This window comes from Phocoena sinus, chromosome 8, assembly GCF_008692025.1.
Source record: "Phocoena sinus isolate mPhoSin1 chromosome 8, mPhoSin1.pri, whole genome shotgun sequence".
Classification (NCBI taxonomy): Eukaryota; Metazoa; Chordata; class Mammalia; order Artiodactyla; family Phocoenidae; genus Phocoena; species Phocoena sinus.
Window position 1 is genome coordinate 46,776,902 of NC_045770.1, and position 17,870 is coordinate 46,794,771.

The following is a 17,870-nucleotide window of genomic DNA, read 5'->3' on the forward strand; positions in this document are numbered from 1 at the left end:
TCTGAGGATAGCCATCTCCAATTTATCTCTGTGGTTCCTTAGAACTGTGTACACACTACATTATCAAAAATTGATGAAAAAATTCAGCAAAGGGGCTGCAACATTTAATAAAGGAGGGATAAAAAAATAAAGAGAAAGAATTCTAGGTGAAAGGAATCAGGTCTGAAATGTATTTCTGAGTGGCTTCTACGGAGGCAAGCAAGATTCACCCTCCAGATTCTTCGAACAATCCCAGGTACTTAACTCATTTACCTAACAATTCATCAAGGAAGGTAATCTCTTTTTACCAATAAGGAAATTCACTGCTCACCTCCTTCTGGGGTCATCACAGATATCGCTCACGCTTTAAGTTGCAGGCGTTTCTATCAGCCCATTTCCAATTACGTTAAGCATATTTTTATTAGGGCCCTTCCAAAAGGACCCAGCAGTTATACTTTGCCCGAGTACCTTCATCTTCGACAAACAGGACGCTACAGACTAGATTCAAACACCACATTTACCTCGAACTCACTTTATGAGCTCAGGCGAGTATTTATACTACCAACTGAGCTTTAGTTCCTCAACTGCAAAATGAGAATGAGAACCACCATCTCACGAGTTACGGTCAAGTGTGCAGTGCCAAATAAGCGCTACATAGATGGCTGAGATGACTAGGAACAGACAAAAGGCGTGCATTGCCTAGGATAACGCACACTCGATAAATGGCAGCTAATGGTGTGACTGCTGCTCTGAAAAGAGCTGTGGGGAAAGGAGAGCGAACATCCCAGCGTCCCACTGCCCACCCTCACACTCTCAGCAGTCAACTAGAGGTGAGGGGGTTTCCCCGCATCCCGCGCACCGACGAACCCTCCCCTTCCCGGGGCCTCGCCCTCGGCATCCTGCCCCCTCCCCGAGACCACCCGGCCCCATCCTCACCAGCCTCCCCGCCACCAAGCAGCCAAACATGGCGGCGGCGGCTCCGCTCAGCCGGCAAGGACCCGAAGCCGGGGACTAGAAATCCTAGGGCTACTGCCCTAGTCGAGCCCAAGAACCTTCCAGAACGTGGCGGAGGGTGCCTACCCCTCCGCTACATAGCGACTAGGCCAGCGGCAGGAACGCCTTCTGCACCCGCGACCTCTAACCTCGCCTTCCTAACCAGAACGCCTCTCAGGCGACGAGTACTTCCGGGTCTCACGCCGCACCGCCCTTACTAAACGGGAAAGGCGGGCCAGATCCCGTATAAAACTACAAGTCCCAGAGGGGCCTGCGCGGGTTTCCGGGAAGGGAACGCGGAGGATTTGCCTGTTGGGACTGGTAGTCCGTAGCCCAAATTTACGAATCCAGAGCCGGGAGGAAAGGTTTCTCACGTTTGTCTAACATTTTAGAGTTTACAGTGCACTTTTACAGTCATTTCGCTAGATCCTTACAAAAACTCTAGGAGGTAGGTATTATTATCTGCATTTTGTAGGCGATAAAATTGCCCAGAGTGACCAGCCCCAAATCTTTACACAGCACTCAGGGATGGGGCTTGAATCCAAATCCTGATTCTAATCCAGGGTTCTTTCTGCTACACAGTAGCTGAAAAGTACTGATTTTTAATCAGCTGTTTTGTACTTAATGACAACTTTATTGTAGTTCTTTCCAGCCTCACACCTCCATTTATTTGCCGAAAACAAATAACACTAAGCAAGTTATATAATATCTTCGTGCTTTAATGGCGCCATTTGTAAAATAAGAATAATAATTGTGCCTGTCCCCTAGGGTTGCTGTGAGGCTCAGATGAATTTATAAACAACCACTTAGAACCTGGCAGTACTTAACTAATGGCTGTTTAATTGTAAAATGTCTTTTTTTCCCTCTATGCATTTGCAGAAAAGAAGAACTGGCATCAAGTACTGACTGCCAACACTACTCATTTTCCCTTTCACAGCTTCAGTTCCCTTTCCTCTTGATAGGAAGGTAAGATATCTCCTCCCTGAAGGTCTCTGCCCAACTTGAAATATCTGAGCTTAGTCCACCAGCCACCAGCAAGTCTGTCCTCCTAACCCCAGGTTATATGTGGAAGATCAGAATGTTGGAACAGTCCTCTGGTCTCCACTCTGGCTCCATAAACTTGGACCACTTATCTTGTCTTAGATTCTCCTTTGAGAAAGCCAAAGATGAATAGATAGAAGAGGATCTTCCTACCAATGTCTCCAACTTTCTACCTAAGAAGTGCCAGAATCTTCAAAATAAAAAGGCCACTCATTATGAGACCATTTCATGAGGGGCATACAAACTGCCTGGATTCAGAGCCCATCTCCGTCATTTATTAGCTGTATAATATTAGGCCAGTTACCCTAACACTACCATGCCTCCTTTTCCCCCTCTGTAAAACAGGATAATAATAAGGTTGTAATGAAGGTTATTACATGTAAAGTACTAAGTAGTAGCCAGAATATAGCTTAATAAACTGTTAGCATTTAGCATTATTACTTTTCCTGACTAACTTTTCATGTCTTCATACCCACCTTACTATGAAATAGTAAATAAATATATTGGTCTCTGCCTCATGTACCTGACACAGGGCTCCTGAAACCCCTGTACATTCCCAAGTGATAAGAGCACTAAGAGCATCTTTTGTTCTAATGAGGGGACTCTGGTGGGCTTCTGGGTGGCTCCTAGATGGGGGCTGGTCACCAGAAAGATGAAGCCTGATTAGAAGCTTGGGATTTTCAGCCCCTCCCCACATTCTATAGAGAGGGGAGAGGGGCTAGAGATGGAGTTAATTGATCACGACTACATGAGGAAGCATCCATAAAATCCCAACCTGAGAGCTTCCAGGTTGATGAACACATCCATGTACCAGAAGGATGATGCACCCCAACTCCACCAGGAGAGAAGCTCCTGCACTCGCAGACCTTGCCTATGTATCTGTTCATCTGATTGTTCATCTGTATCCTTTATCATATCCTTTAATAAATTGGTAAACATGTTTCCCTGAGTTCTGTGAGTTGTTCTAGCCAATAATCAAATCTAAGGGGGGAGGTCATGGGAACCTCCAATTATAGCTGTGTTGGACAGAAGTTGTAGGTAACCTGGGCACTTAACTACTTGCAGTTGGCATCTGAAGTAGGGGCAGTATTGTGGGACTGAGCCCTTAACCTGTGGGATCTGATGCTATCTCCAGGTGCTGTCTCCAGGTTGACAGTGTCAGGATTGAGTTCAATTGTAGGACACCAAGCTGGTGTCACAGAATTGCTCAGTGTAGGGAAAACCCACACACATCTGGTTTTAGAAGTACTGTGAGTACAGTAGTAGTGTGAGAGTAAAGGAGAAACATGGGAAGAAGACAGGGATTTTTCCTTTACATACTGTAACTATGTATTCTATGTATTTGTATTCTCTGAGCAACTTGTATTTTTCCACCTTTCTGTGCTTATGCAACTTGTTTTATCTGCCTGTAATATTCACCTGGAAATTTTTACATTCTCCCAACTGGCTCAAATATTTTCTTCAGGTTGGACAAAGAATTGGAGGCGGTGAGTTTAGTAACCTTTCTCCAGACTATGAAAGCCAGACTTCTATTCACCAAACTATATTATTTTTAAATACAAAAGTTCTTTGTAACTAAAGAGAGCAGAAATAGATACAATGTATGGAAGTGAAGAAAAGCGTTTCAGAGGAAAATATGTCTCCGATAATCAGAGCTCTCTGAAATAAGAATAGGTAGATATAGAATAGTGAATTCTCCCATTCACATTGATATTTTAACCAAAGCTGAAATCCACTTATATTGTTAAGGAGATTCATGGAAAACTTGGGAAAATTTACCTAGGACCTCAAAGGTACCTACCAGCTCTCAGACTACATTTGCTTCTGTGGAGAAAGAACAAATCATAGTTCAGTTTTGGCCAGGGAATCACGAACTGAATACTGGTTTTAACTCTTCCATTAACTAGCCTAGGGATGAAGTAATTTATTTTATCCTGTTAGGCATTAGGTTTTCACATTCTAGAATGAGGGCATTGAATTCTGATTTCAAGAGCAGAAATATTTTTTCTCTTCAAAACAAGGAGAACAAGAAATAAAAGCACAGGGACATCCCTGGTGGTGCAGTGGTTAAGAATCCACCTGCCAATGCAGGGGACACAGTTCCTATCCCTGGTCCAGGAAGATCCCACATGCCTCAGAGCAACTAAGCCCGTGAGCCACAACGACTGAGCCTGCAGTCTAGAGCCTGCGCGCCAAAACTACTGAAGCCCACGCACCCAGAGCCCATGTTCAGCAACAAGAGAAGCCACTGCAATGAGAAGCCTGCGCACCGCGACAAAGAGTAGCCCCCACTCTCCAAAACTAGAGAAAAGCCCACGTACAGCAACAAAGACCCAACACAGCCAATAAATAAATAAATAAACAAACAAATAAATAATTTTTTAAAAGGTGAGACAAATACAATTAAAAAGATACCAAAACCAGACAAAGATACTATAAAAAAGAAAATTACAGAGCAATATCAGTCATGAATACACATGCAAAAATCCTCAACAAAATACTAGCAAACAGAATCCAACAACACATTAAAAGGATCATACCCTATGATCAAGTGGGATTTATCCCAGGGATGCAAGGATTCTTCAATATACGCAAATCAATCAATGTGATACACCATATTACCAAATTGAAGAATAAAAACCATATGAGCATCTCAATAGATGCAGAAAAAGCTTTTGACACAATTCAACACCATTTATGATAAAAACTCTCCAGAAAGTGGGCATAGAGGGAATCTACCTCAACATAATAAAGGCCATGTATGACAAACGCACAGCAAACATCATTCTCAATAGTGAAAAACTGAAAGCATTTCTTCTAAGGTCAGGAAAAAGACAAGGATGTCCACTCTCACCACTATTATTCAACATAGTTTTGGAAGTCCTAGCCATGGCAATCAGAGAAGAAAAAGAAATAAAAGGAATACAAATTGGAAAAGAAGAAGTAAAACTGGCACTGTTTGCAGATGACATGATACTATATATAGAGAATCCTAAAGATGCCACCAGAAAACTACTAGAACTAATCAATGAATTTGGTAAAGTTGCAGGATACAAAATTAATGCACAGGAATCTCTTGCATTCCTATACACTAATGATGAAAAATCTGAAAGAGAAATTAAGGAAACACTCCCATTTACCATTGCAACAAAAAGAATAAAATACCTAGGAATAAATCTACCTAGGGAGACAAAAGACCTGTATGCAAAAAACTATAAGACACTGATGAAAGAAGTTAAAGATGATACCAACAGATGGAGAGATATACCATGTTCTTGGATTGGAAGAATAAATATTGTGAAAATGGCTATACTACCCAAAGCAATCTACAGATTCAATGCAATCCCTGTCAAATTACCAATGGCATTTTGTACAGAACTAGAACAAAAAAATCTTACAATGTATGGAGACACAAAAGACCCCAAATAGCCAAAGCAGTCTTGAGGGAGAAAAACGGAGCTGGAGGAATCAGACTCCCTGACTTCAGACTATACTACAAAGCCACAGTAATCAAGACAATAAGGTACTGGCACAAAAACAGAAACATAGATCAATGGAACAAGATAGAAAGCCCAGCGATAAACCCAAGCACCTATGGTCAACTAATCTATGACAAAGGAGGCAAGGATATACAATGGAGAAAAGACAGTCTCTTCAATAAGTGGTGCTGGGAAAAATGAACAGCTACATGTAAAATAATGAATTAGAAACACTCCCTAACATCATACACAAAAATAAACTCAAAATGGATTAGGGACCTAAATGTAAGACCAGACACTACAAAACTTTTAGAGGAAAACATAGGAAGAACATTCTTTGACATAAATCACAGCAAGATCTTTTTTGATCCACCTCCTAAAGTAATGGAAATAAAAATAAACAAATGTGACCTAATGAAACTTAAAAGCTTTTGCACAGCAAAGGAAAACCATAACAAGATGAAAAGACAGCCCTCAGAACAGAAGAGGATATTTGGAAACAAATCAACAAACAAAAGGATTAATCTCCAAAATATAAAAACAGCTCATGCAGCTCAATATTAAAAAAACAAACAACCCAATCCAAAAATGGGCAGAAGACCTAAAATAGACATTTCTCCAAAGGAGACATACAGGGGCTTCCCTGGTGGCGCAGTGTTGAGAGTCCGCCTGCTGATGCAGGGGACACGGGTTCATGCCCCGGTCCGGGAAGATCCACATGGCTGTGGACTGGCTGGGCCTGTGAGCCATGGCCGCTGAGCCTGCACATCCAGAGCCTGTGCTCCCACAACGGGAGAGGCCACAATAGTGAGAGGCCCGCGTACCACAAAAAAAAAAAAAAAAAAAAAAAGACATACAGATGGCCAAGAAGTACATGAAAAACTGCTCAACATACTAATTATTAGAGAAATGCAAATCAAAACTACAATGAGGTATCACCTCACACCAGTTAGAATGGGCATCATCAGAAAAACAACAAATGCTGGAGAGGGTGTGGAGAAAAAGGAACCCTCTTGCACTGTTGGTGGGAATTTAAATTGTTACAGTCACTATGGAGAACAGTGTGGAGGTTCCTTAAAAAACTAAAAATAGAATTACCATATGATCCAGCAATCCCACTACTGGGCATATACCCAGAGAAAAACATAATTCAAAAAGACACATGCACCCCAATGTTCATTGCAGCACTATTTACCATAGCCAGGTCATGGAAGCAACCTAAATGCCCATCGACGGACGAATGGATAAGGAAGATGTGGTATATATATACAATGGAATATTATTCAGCCATAAAAAGGAACGAAATTGGGTCATTTGTTGAGACGTGGATGGATCTGGAGACTGTCATACAGAGTGAAGTAAGTCAGAAAGAGAAAAACAAATATCATATATTAATGCATATATGTGGAACCTAGAAAAATGGTACAGATGAACCGGTTTGCAGGGCAGAAATTGAGAAACAGATGTAGAGGACAAACATATGGACACCAAGGGGGAAAGCCGTGGGGGGGGGTTGGGGGAGTGGGGGTGTGATGAATTGGGCAATTGGGCAACTGATGTGTATAAAATGATAACTAACAAGAACCTGCTGTATAAAATTAAATTAAAAAAAATTTTAAAATACAATTAAGAAAAAGAAGAAAGAAATAAGAGCACAAACTCTATCTTCTTTGACCTAAGTGATATCTATAACTCCAAATCACAAAGATATCAGTGGAAAGTGGATAGAAGAAAGACAAGTGACTTAGCAGAGCAGAGGAAGGTCAAACTCAAGTACCTATAGAGAAAGATAATAAGTACCGGAGAAGTTCAGGAATTGGAGACACCAGGAGCCACAGAAGGCAGGGGTAAGGCAGTAGACTGAAACATGTAGATTGCTTAAAACTGATGTAAGATTTTGTGTCTGACTCTCATCAACACCTCAGCCATTGGTATGAAATCTCTGGAAAAAAAGTGAATCAGAGAGGCCCCAGGCACTAGGAAACCAGATACTGAAAAAGAAAATGGTTGTGGGGCAAGGCCTCCATGTACAGATTAGGTCCTGAATAAGAGTGCCGGGGTGAGAGAGGAGCATTTTGCTCACCTGCTCAAACACACTAACAGTACTGTGCCACCCAAAGTGGGGGTGGCTTTTCTAAAACATCCACTTGGAGGATGGAGGTGCCTTTTTCTATATCATCCATGCAGAGAGGGTTATCTCTTATTAAGTCATCCACAAGGGATAAGGGTCACTTTTTAAAAACTCATGTAATAATACAAAACCCTTTCATGATTAAAAAAAAAATTCTATTAACCAAGAATAAAAGGGAACTTCCTCAACCTGATAAAGAGCATCTATAAAAATCCCACAGCTAACATCATACTTAATGGTGAAAGTTGTATGCTTTCCTCCTAAGATCAGTAACAAAACAAAGATGTCTTCTCCAGGCACTTCTATTCAACATTGTACTGGAGCTTCCAGCCAAAGCAATGAGGCAAGAAAAAGAGAAGGCATCCAGATTGGAAATTAAGAAATAAAACTATCTCTATTTGTGACATGAGCTTGCATATAGAAAATCCTAGGGAATCCACTAAAAACTATTAGAAGTAATAAACAAGTTCAGCAAGGTTGTAAGATACCAGATCAATATACAAAGTTCAGTTGTATTTCTAAACACTTAGAATGAACAATCCAAAAATAAAAATATGAAGACAATTCCATTAATAATAGCACCCAAAAAATAAATACTTAGGAATAAATTTAAGAAGGAAAGCATAAAACTCATACTCTGGAAACTATAAAAAATAAGAAATTAAAGATCTGAGTAAATGGAAAAACATCCCATGTTCATGGGTCTGCAGACTTAACATTGTTAAGATGGCATTATTCCCTAAATTGGTCTATCAATTCAATGCACTATCAGAATCTCAGCTGACTTTTCTGTAGAAACTGACAACTTGATTCTAAAATGTATAAGAAGGGAGACCCAGAATAGCCAAAACAATCTTGGGAAAAAAATGAAAAGAAAAGAAGAAACTAAGATGATTAACACTTCTCAATTTCAAAAGTTATTGCAAAGCAATGATAATGAAGACAGTGTAGTATTGAGACAGAAATAAATATGTAAATCAATGGAATAGAATTGAGAGTCCAGAAATAAATTATATCGTCTACGGTCCGCTGAATTTTCAACACGGGTGCCAAGACAATTCAACGGGGGAAAGAAGAGTCTTTTCAACAAAGATTCCGAGACAACTGGATAGCCACGTGCAAAAGAAAAGCCTCATGCCATATATAAAAATTAGCTCAAAATTGATCAAAGGTCTAAATGTAAAAACTAAAACTATAAAACTCTTTGAAGAAAACATATGGGTAAATCTTCATGACTTTGGATTTGGCAAAGGATTCTTAGATATGACACCAAAAACATAAGGAAAAAAGAGAAAAAAATAGATCATCTGAACTTCATAAAAATTAAAAACTCTTCCAAGGAAACCATCAAAAAAGCGAAGAGACAACCACAGAATGGGAGAAAATATTTGCAAACCATAGATCTGATAAGGGACTTGTATCCAGAACAACAGAAACTAACACAGCATTGTGAAGCAATTATACTCCAATAAAGATTATAAAAAAATAAATAAGATAAACATAAAGCCACCATATGACCCTGTGATTCTACTCCTAGGTATATACTCAAGAGAAATGAAAACAGATGTTCACACAAAAACTTGTATATGAATGATTATAGCGACATTATTCATAATACCGAAAGGTGGAGACAAATGTCCATCAATGGATGAATGGATAAACAGAATGTGGTATATCGTACAATGGAAAATTATTCATATGTTATTATATATGATTCCACCCATATGAAATATTTAGAATAGAGAAATCTATAGAGATGGAAAGTAGATTAGTGATTGCTTAGGGCTGGGGTAGGTGAGGATGTGGAGGTGGGGGTGATAGATAGCTAAAGAGCATGGTTGTTTTTAACCATCTTAACTATTTTTTAAGTGTACAGTACAGTAGTATTAACAATATCACCTTGTCGTGCAGCAGATCTCTAGGATTTTCTCATCTTGTAAAATGAAACTCTATGCCTGTTGAACAATTGCCCTGTTCCCCCACCCCTAGACTTTTTTGAGGTGATGAAAATGGTCTGAAATTGACACTAGTGATGTTTGCACATATCTGTGAATATACTAAAACCCATTGAATTATACATCTTCGATGAATTGTATGGTATGTGAATTATATTTCAAGAAAACTCTTTTTAAAATCAGTACCATTTGGCCTCTCACCTTCTGAGATGGCCCACACTCTGTCTGTGGAGTATGTATCTCCCTGAATAAACCTTCTTTCACGTTAAAAGAAATTAATTAATTAATTAATTAAAATCAGTACCATTTACAATAGTATCAAAAAAAAAAAAACTCATGCAAAAGTACCTATGAGCAAGTGGGTAGTGCTGGAGTGGGGACAGGGGGATTACATGAAAGTCTTCCCCCTCCTCCACAACAATGACATCAAGGCTCATATTTGCCAGGTAGGAGACTGAAGCATCCTTCTCAGGAAAAAGTGAACACCCCAGAGCTACAGATATCTTGAAATCTCCAGTGACAAAACTGACAGGCTGCCTAATAATAGTGAAACATGCTATTCACAAGTAACAGCCTCCTCACAGTTTGTTTGCTTTTTTTTTGGCCGTGCTGTGCAGCTTATGGGATCTTAGTTCCCCGCCCAGGGATCGAACCCATGTCCCCTGCAATGGGGGTGCAGAGTCCTAACCACTGGACCATCATGGAATTCCCCACATTGTTTGCTTGTAAATGGAACATGCTACTAAGGATCAACACACATTTGAGGAAAGTCACTATCGTGAAAGAGAAAGACCAAGGCAAATAAATAGTCGGGGCAGCAGGGGCAGGGGAATGAATTCAGTAGAAACAAAACAGTACAAGGAGCAAAAAAAATAAAACGCTGTAGGTATTATCCAGAGAGAGAAATAGAGTGTGTCACTGAAACAAAAATTGAATGCTATAAAAGGAAAATCAGAGAACAAGAAAGAACCCATGGAACTTGAAAACATGAGGGCTGAAAAGACAGTTTTTAGAGTTTAGAAGTGTTGTAAGATAAGGTCAAGGAACTCTCCCAGAGAAGTGAGGGAAAGAAAGAAAGGGAAATGAAGAGAAAAATGATAAAATTAGAAGATCAATACAAGAGTTTCAATATTTGACCTAGTGGGAATTCCTGAGAGAATAAAGAAAACACTGGACAATAAATTGTCAAATAAATACTATTTTCTTTAAAAAAAAATCCCAGAACTGTAGAACATGAGTCTCTAGAAAGAAGAGGCTCACGGACTACCCAGCAATATGAATAAAAAACCCACACCAAGGCTCATCCTTATGCAATTTCAGAATATGGAACTAAATAGAGATTCCATGAAGCTAAAAGAAAAAATTATGTACAATGATTGCAGGCCAAAGTGAATTGACCTCTGTGTAGCAACACTGAACACTGAAAGACAAAGGAAAGGTGCCTTCAAAATTCTGAGTGTAAATTATTTCCTATATCGAATTAAATATCCAGCCAAAATTACAATCAAGTAAAGGGCAAACTAAAGATATTTTCAGACCTGCAAAGTCTAAGAAAAAAAAATTACCTCCCATATGTCCTTTCTCAGTAAGTTACTGGATGTGCTCCTTCCAAACAAGGGAATAAAGAGGAAGACATGAGACAAGATTCAGAACACAAGAGATTCCACTAAGGAGAGTGATAGAATTTCAAAGGTAATGGCAAAAAGAAGTCCCAGGAAATAATGCAAAGAGCACCCAATTCAGGAATCCTCAAAAAAAATGAATAGATTATTTGACATGTCTGACAACATGCAAAAGTTATACAGAGAGGTGTTTCATGGAGCTGGTGGATGGATGAAGACTTAACCTAAGTCAGATATTCAAACTAAAGCCAAAAAAGGGGCCATTACTTAGGCCAGTGCCAATAAAATGACTTAGTACAGAACAATATTTACATGAATGTATTTGTTCCGTATGGCTGCTGTAACAAAATGCCACAAATTTGGTGGCTTAAAACAGCATACATTCAGAAGTCTGAAATCAGTTTCACCTGGCTGCAAACAAGTTGCCATGAGGGCTGCACTTCTTCCAGATGCTCTAGGGGAGAATCTGTTTTCTTGCCTCTTCCAGATTCTAGAGCTGAGTTCTTTGCTTATTCCATCTTCAAAGTCAGCAGTGTAGCATCTTGCTTCAGTCCTCACTTTGCCTTCTTCTCTGTCAGATATCACTCTCCTTCCCTCTTATAAGGATATTTGTAATTGCATTTAAAGTCCAACAAAATAATTAAAAATAATCTCCATATCTCAAGATCCTTAGCTTAATCATATTGGTAAAATCTCTTTTGCCATATGAAGTAACATTCACAGGTCCTGACTATTTGGGGAGGGCATTATTTAGCCTCCCAACACTATCTTAATAAAAACTCCAAATGTGGGTTAACTAGAAATTATTTAACTACATTAAGAAGATGGAACAACAATGGAAAAGAGTATGAAAAAGAATATACATATATATGTATGCATGTATGTATAACTTAATCACTTTGCTGTACAGCAGAAATTAACACAACATTGTAAATCAACTATACTTCAATAAAATAAATTTAAAAAGAGGAAGATGGGAAAAAAGGAAGAGGAAGTGTAGATAGCTAAAATCCTCTTCTAACCAATGCTGTCAGAAAATCATCAATAACAATCATACGGTACAAGAATTTCAGCTCAGAAAAAGACATATTGGTGATTTGAAACTTTCCAAATGATAGTTCTGTCCTGAAGGGAGATCTGAATGGCTTTCTCCTGTTACTCATCTTATCATTTGTGGTAGATTGCAGAAATAGCACAAATCCTTCCTCTCCCTGTGTCCATGACCTTGCAGTGTGACTTTCCAGACGGACTCTGTTTCTTTACCCTCGTGGCCTTCTTACTTGATTTGACCAAAAGAATGCAACAGAAGTGATGTTGTGCCATTTCCATGCCCAGGCCTCAAAAATATTTGCAAGTGGTTTCTCTAGTCCTTGGAACTTTGCCAATCTACCACAGGAACAAGCCAAGGATAGCTTGCTGGATCATGAGAGACACCTGGCCCCGTTGCCTCAGCCAACAACCAGTCAAACCCCCGGAGCGGAGCTACCTGACTGCAAGCTTACCAGACACATGAATGAATGAACCCAGTCAAGACCAGAAGAACCACTCAGCTGAGCTCAGCCCAAATAGAATCATGAGATAAATAAATTTGAGATGTTTTGTTATGCAGCAAAAGCTAACTTCTGTGTAGTTCTTTCACTGTCTGTGATTACATTTTATTAATTTTCCTTCCCTGTAACAAATACCGGTAGTTATCTATTTAATATCCATTTCCCCCCTTCTTCCTTGTTAACCCCAATTTTGTTCAGGAAGGCACCCCTCCTCCATGAGACTCAGGAGCCCCAGAAGAAGACCCTGCTTGATCTAATCAACAAATTTCCACTCCCTTGGTAGTGATTGGTTTAGGATCAGTCCCATAACCCAATTCTGGTCAGTGGCACTTGGGAGGAAGTCTGCTGGGGGCTTCTGAGAAAGGTTTCTTGGTCTTAAGAAAGTCACACGAAAAGATGGTCACTTTCTCCCTCTACATTGATATATCTGAAAGTGACACCTAGAGTTGTAGCAATCATCTTGAGAACAACCTAAGAAAAAAAGCACACTCAGGAAGAGCAAAGAGATGAAAATAACTTGAGTCTTTATTAATGTCTTATGCTGTTAAACCAACCAGCCCTGGAGCCAATGTCCTACCTCTGTACATACGGTCATGCAAAATAATATATTTTTTTCTATTGCTTAAGCCAATTTTAATTGACTTTGTTGTTACTTATGGCTGATGTTATAATTAACACAACTCTTACTAGAATATAAGCTCCGAGAGGGCAGGGACCATGTCTGTTTTGTTTGCTACTGTATCTCCAGTGCCAAGCCCAGCATCTACCCCCTAGTAAGCATTTCATAGTTATTTACTGAATGAATGAAAGGATATCAATGATCATTAAATACATCTGCGGTTGACACTTGACTAGATAGTATAAACATCTAATTAGGGAGCCTGACTCTTCTTGATTGTGAGCCCTTCAAGAACGGGACTCTGTTTGCTCCCAAGTACCTGGCATACAGTAGATCCTCTCTACACGTTTGTTGAATAAATGTTCTATGATACTGAATTCTGCCAACTTTCCAGCAGGGGGTGCACACAACTAGGTGTTCTGGGCGCTAGGCACTCTCCTTTATCGGCTCACCAGTCTCTCCTCTGCCACCTTCCCCTCCACCTTCCCCACAAGGAGCTAAAGACCACAGCAATGCCTATGGGGAAGCCCAGGAGAAGGGGCTTTTCCATATTCAGAACCTCTGTGTCTGTCCTGTCCCAGCTTCCAGCACCTGTTAGAGAAAGCTGAGAACATGTTCTATAAACAGAGAAAGTTCTCTTTAGGTCAGGGTCAAGCAAATGTTTTCTGTAAAAGGCCAAATAGTACATGTTTTGGGCTTCCTAAGCCGTAAGGTCTCTGTGCTGACATGCCTTTATAACACCAAGAATTGTGGAACCAACCAGCCTGGGAGACTGCCCTACTTCTGTACTTCTGGTTATGCAAGATAATATATTCCTTTATTGTTTAAGCCAGTTTTAGCTGGCTTCATTGTTAATTATAGCTGAAGATATAATTAACTACCCACAACTAGAATAAAAATTCCAAGAGGGCAGGAAACTTAATAAGTACATACATAAAAGAATAAGTAAAATAAGTAAAAGGAATGGCTGTGGCTCTGTCCTAAAAACTTTATTAACAAGAACAGACGGGGACTTCTCTGGTAGTCCAGTGGTTAAGAATCCACCTTCCAACACAGGGGACATGGGTTCAATCCCTGGTCAGGAAACTAAGATCCCACATGCTGCTGGGCAACTAAGCCCATGTGCCACAATTACTGAGCCCACGAGCCACAACTCGAGAGCCCGTGTGTCACAACTACTGAGCCCGTGTGCCGCAGCTAGAGAGCCCACACACCACAACCACTGACCCCGTGCACTGCAACTACTGAGCCCATGTGCTCTGGAGCCCGTGCGCCACAACTAGAGAGAAGCCCGCGCACTGCAACACAGAGCCCGTGTGCTGCAACGAAAGATCCTGCAGTGAAGATCCCACGTGCCACAACTAAGACCCAACGCAGCCAAAAAAAGAAAACCACAAGAACAGACAGCTGGCCAGAGTTGGCTGAGTCCTGCTTTAGGTAAACAGGCACTGCCTAAGGCAGTGGTTTTCAAACTTTGTCAGAATCACCTGTAGGGTATGTTAAAACACTTATGGCTGGGCCTCACCTGAGTTTTTCAGTAGGTCTGGAGTAGGGCTGAGAATTTTAATTTCTAAGAAGTTAGGGTTGCCAAATAAAATACACGATGCCCCGTATATCTTAAATGTGAATTTCAGTTAAATGGTGAATAATTTTTAGTTTTAAGTATGTCCCAAGTATTGCATTATTATCTGAAATTCAAATTTAATTTGGTATCCTGTACTTTAAGTCTGACAGCCCTTAGGCAAGTTGCCAAGAGATGCTGATGCTGCTGGTCCAGGAACCACTTTGAGAAACACTGACCTGTATAATCTCTTACATACTGGAGCTCTGCTAGTTCAGAGGTCTTAAGCTGGAAAGAATACCCACCAGCTCAACTCAAGAATCTCAACACTCAGCCTGTACATGTGAACATGTTCCTCCTTCATTCACAAAAGGGTTTTTTGCCAAAACTAGATACTTTAAATATGCACTATTTTTTTTAACAATTATCCATTTATTGTGCACTTACTATGTGAGAGCTTGTTTCTAGGCTCTAGAGATAAAACAAGAAATAAGGATGATCAGGCCCCTTGCTCTCAGAGCTTATGTTTAGTGGCTATCTGGGGTAGATATGACTGGTCATCCATCTGAGAAGTTACTGGCCTGCACATTGTCAGGTATTTACTTAAGACACAAACTATTTCGTCTATCACCATGGCTATAAACAGGGACCCTGCAGTTAGAAATTAGTTCAAATCTCAGCCCTGCCACTTACGACACTGGGCAAGGCATTTAACAGCTTTAGTCCTCAGATTCCTCCTCTGTAAAATTGGGACAATAATTTATACTTCATGAGGTTCTTGAATGGTAAATAAAATCACTCATATAAGGAACTTAGCATAGTTCCTTGGTAGGGAATAAAATGGTCAGTACTCAACTAATAGTATAGCTACTACTACTGAAAATTCAGTGGTCTTCAAAGTATGGTCCTTGGGCCAGTGTCATCAACAGACCCATGAACTTGTTAAAAATGCAGATTCTCTGTGCCCCACCCCAAACCTACTGAATCAGATACTCTGGGATGGGGCACAGCGATGCGTGATTTAACAAACCTTCCAGATGATTCTGATGCATGTTAGAATTTGGAAAACACTACTAAAGAGAATATAAGAAGCCAGGAACTGTATGTGCTAGGGGTTAAGAATATCAAGGCCAATAAGGCACAAATCTTCCCTTTTCCCAGGACTTTACATAAGGCTTAGTGGTGTTCATCTCTCTATTCATAGTGTGTGTGTGTTTGTAGTCCATATGCCCAAAACCCATCAGAAATTCATCTAAGCAAAGATTTCTTAGCTCATTTTTCATTCATTCAACATCCCACTGAGTGCCTACTGTGAGCCAGTGTGTTGAGATTGAGATTAAAAACAGAAGGAAACACTTCTGTTTCAATAGCTCTTACTCTGGCACTGATTTCATAACAGGAAAACACAACAGTGCACGCATTTCAGTGGGATACCAAAATGAGTTTCTACCAGAGATATTATGAAGGGAAGTGGAAGAAAGGCAGTAACTGGGAAACGTAGAAACTCTTTCCGGAGGACATTTAACTGAGCCCCTACAATGTGAATACAGAAAACAGCTCAGCTACCTGGAAAGCCTCTGCCAAAGCCTGGCAAGGCCACCAGAAGAAAAGAGAAAGGGCATTGGCTAAGTGAGGGGCCCTGGCCAGGAAGAAGAGACTCCAGTCTATGTCGGGTCTTGAACAGTCCCTGTCAAGTCCCAGTCTGTTCACAGCTGTCTCTCTTGGATGTCCTTATCTTGGTTGTGGCCGAGAAGACTACAGAGAAAGGCCGTAGAAAGAGGGGAGGCCTGGCAGGAAGCTGAATCAGGCCCCAGTCTGAGAACTGGGACAGAAACAATGCTAAATCCCAGACACAGAGGTGACCCAACAGACAGAAGTATTAAGAATTCTCCACCACTCCCACCAGTAGCCTTGAACATGAGTTTGAGAGGTACTAGTTAGCCACAGAGAGGAAGTTTCAAATGACTGTGGAAAGTTGTATGGGGCTGGGTTAAGATAAGCATCATCTGTGCAGCAGAATCATCTGGGTGAGTTTTTAAAAAAATACCGAATTCAAATCTCTCAGGTTGGGGCCCAGAGATCAGTCATATGCTCACGATTCTGGTGCACTCACTCTTTCCACTGACCAGCATCTGGGAACCACTGCAAGCACAGGTTTATACAGGGACCTAATGAATGCTATGCTTTGCACACCTGGCCAATTAAGTTTATAAATGAGTGATTGTCTCCTGTCTACTAGGAGCTCACATTTTAAGGCAAAGGTAATAAATTATTTTAGAAGGCCCTTCACAAAGGGTTTTTTGACTTCCAAGAGTTACAAACCCTGTTGCAGCCAGCTATTTTCAGGGATTTGAGGGAAACAATACAGCAACATAGGTAGCTACTCAGAACTGGGATTATTAAAACCTTGATTTGCAATCAGTCTTTCAGAATGATAAACATTTTTTGACACAAAATTTTCGTGGTTTAAAAAGTAATTTTGCATCAAAATAATCAAATAATGGCCAATAGAGTGCTATACATTACTCACAATGATTTTCTGACAACCCATGATTAAATGGTTTTAGAATTAAACACAAATACACACTCACTCGTTACACAAAACATAACAGAAATCACCTGTTTTACATTTCACATCAGCCTGGAGTAACTGAAGCAAGGAAGGTGAAATGAGTCTGCTTTTATTCATCTGAAGTCTTGCTCTGCATCAGAAAATAACCACAAAACACCAAGAATCTCTTTAGAAATCCACCAGTTCAATTCCAAAATGATAGTCATTTTCTACAAATCACAACAGGTTAACCACTGCGCCACCAGGGAAGTCCCTTTAATTCTGTTCTTGCCACTCTGCACAAAGCACCCTATGTTTGGGACAAAAATCACCAACTACTTTTTTTAAAATAAATTTTTATTGATTGATTGATGGCTGCATTGGGTCTT

General features: G+C 40.2%; 1 protein-coding gene across 2 annotated transcripts in view; it reads right to left on the reverse strand.

Annotated features, from left to right (window-relative positions):
* HIKESHI (heat shock protein nuclear import factor hikeshi) overlaps positions 1 to 1,195 on the reverse strand; it is a 32,625-nt gene extending 31,430 nt beyond the window's left edge. Inside the window, exon 1 of one of the 2 annotated variants that reach the window (XM_032640936.1) lies at positions 311 to 1,195. Coding sequence is in view for 1 of the 2 variants with exons in the window: in XM_032640934.1 (XP_032496825.1) it covers positions 916 to 945 (30 nt within the window). In the remaining variant the exon portion in view is untranslated. The remainder of the gene's footprint in view (positions 1 to 310) is intronic. The other variant, XM_032640934.1, reaches the window with a different exon arrangement.
* Between the last annotated feature and the right edge of the window lie 16,675 nt (positions 1,196 to 17,870).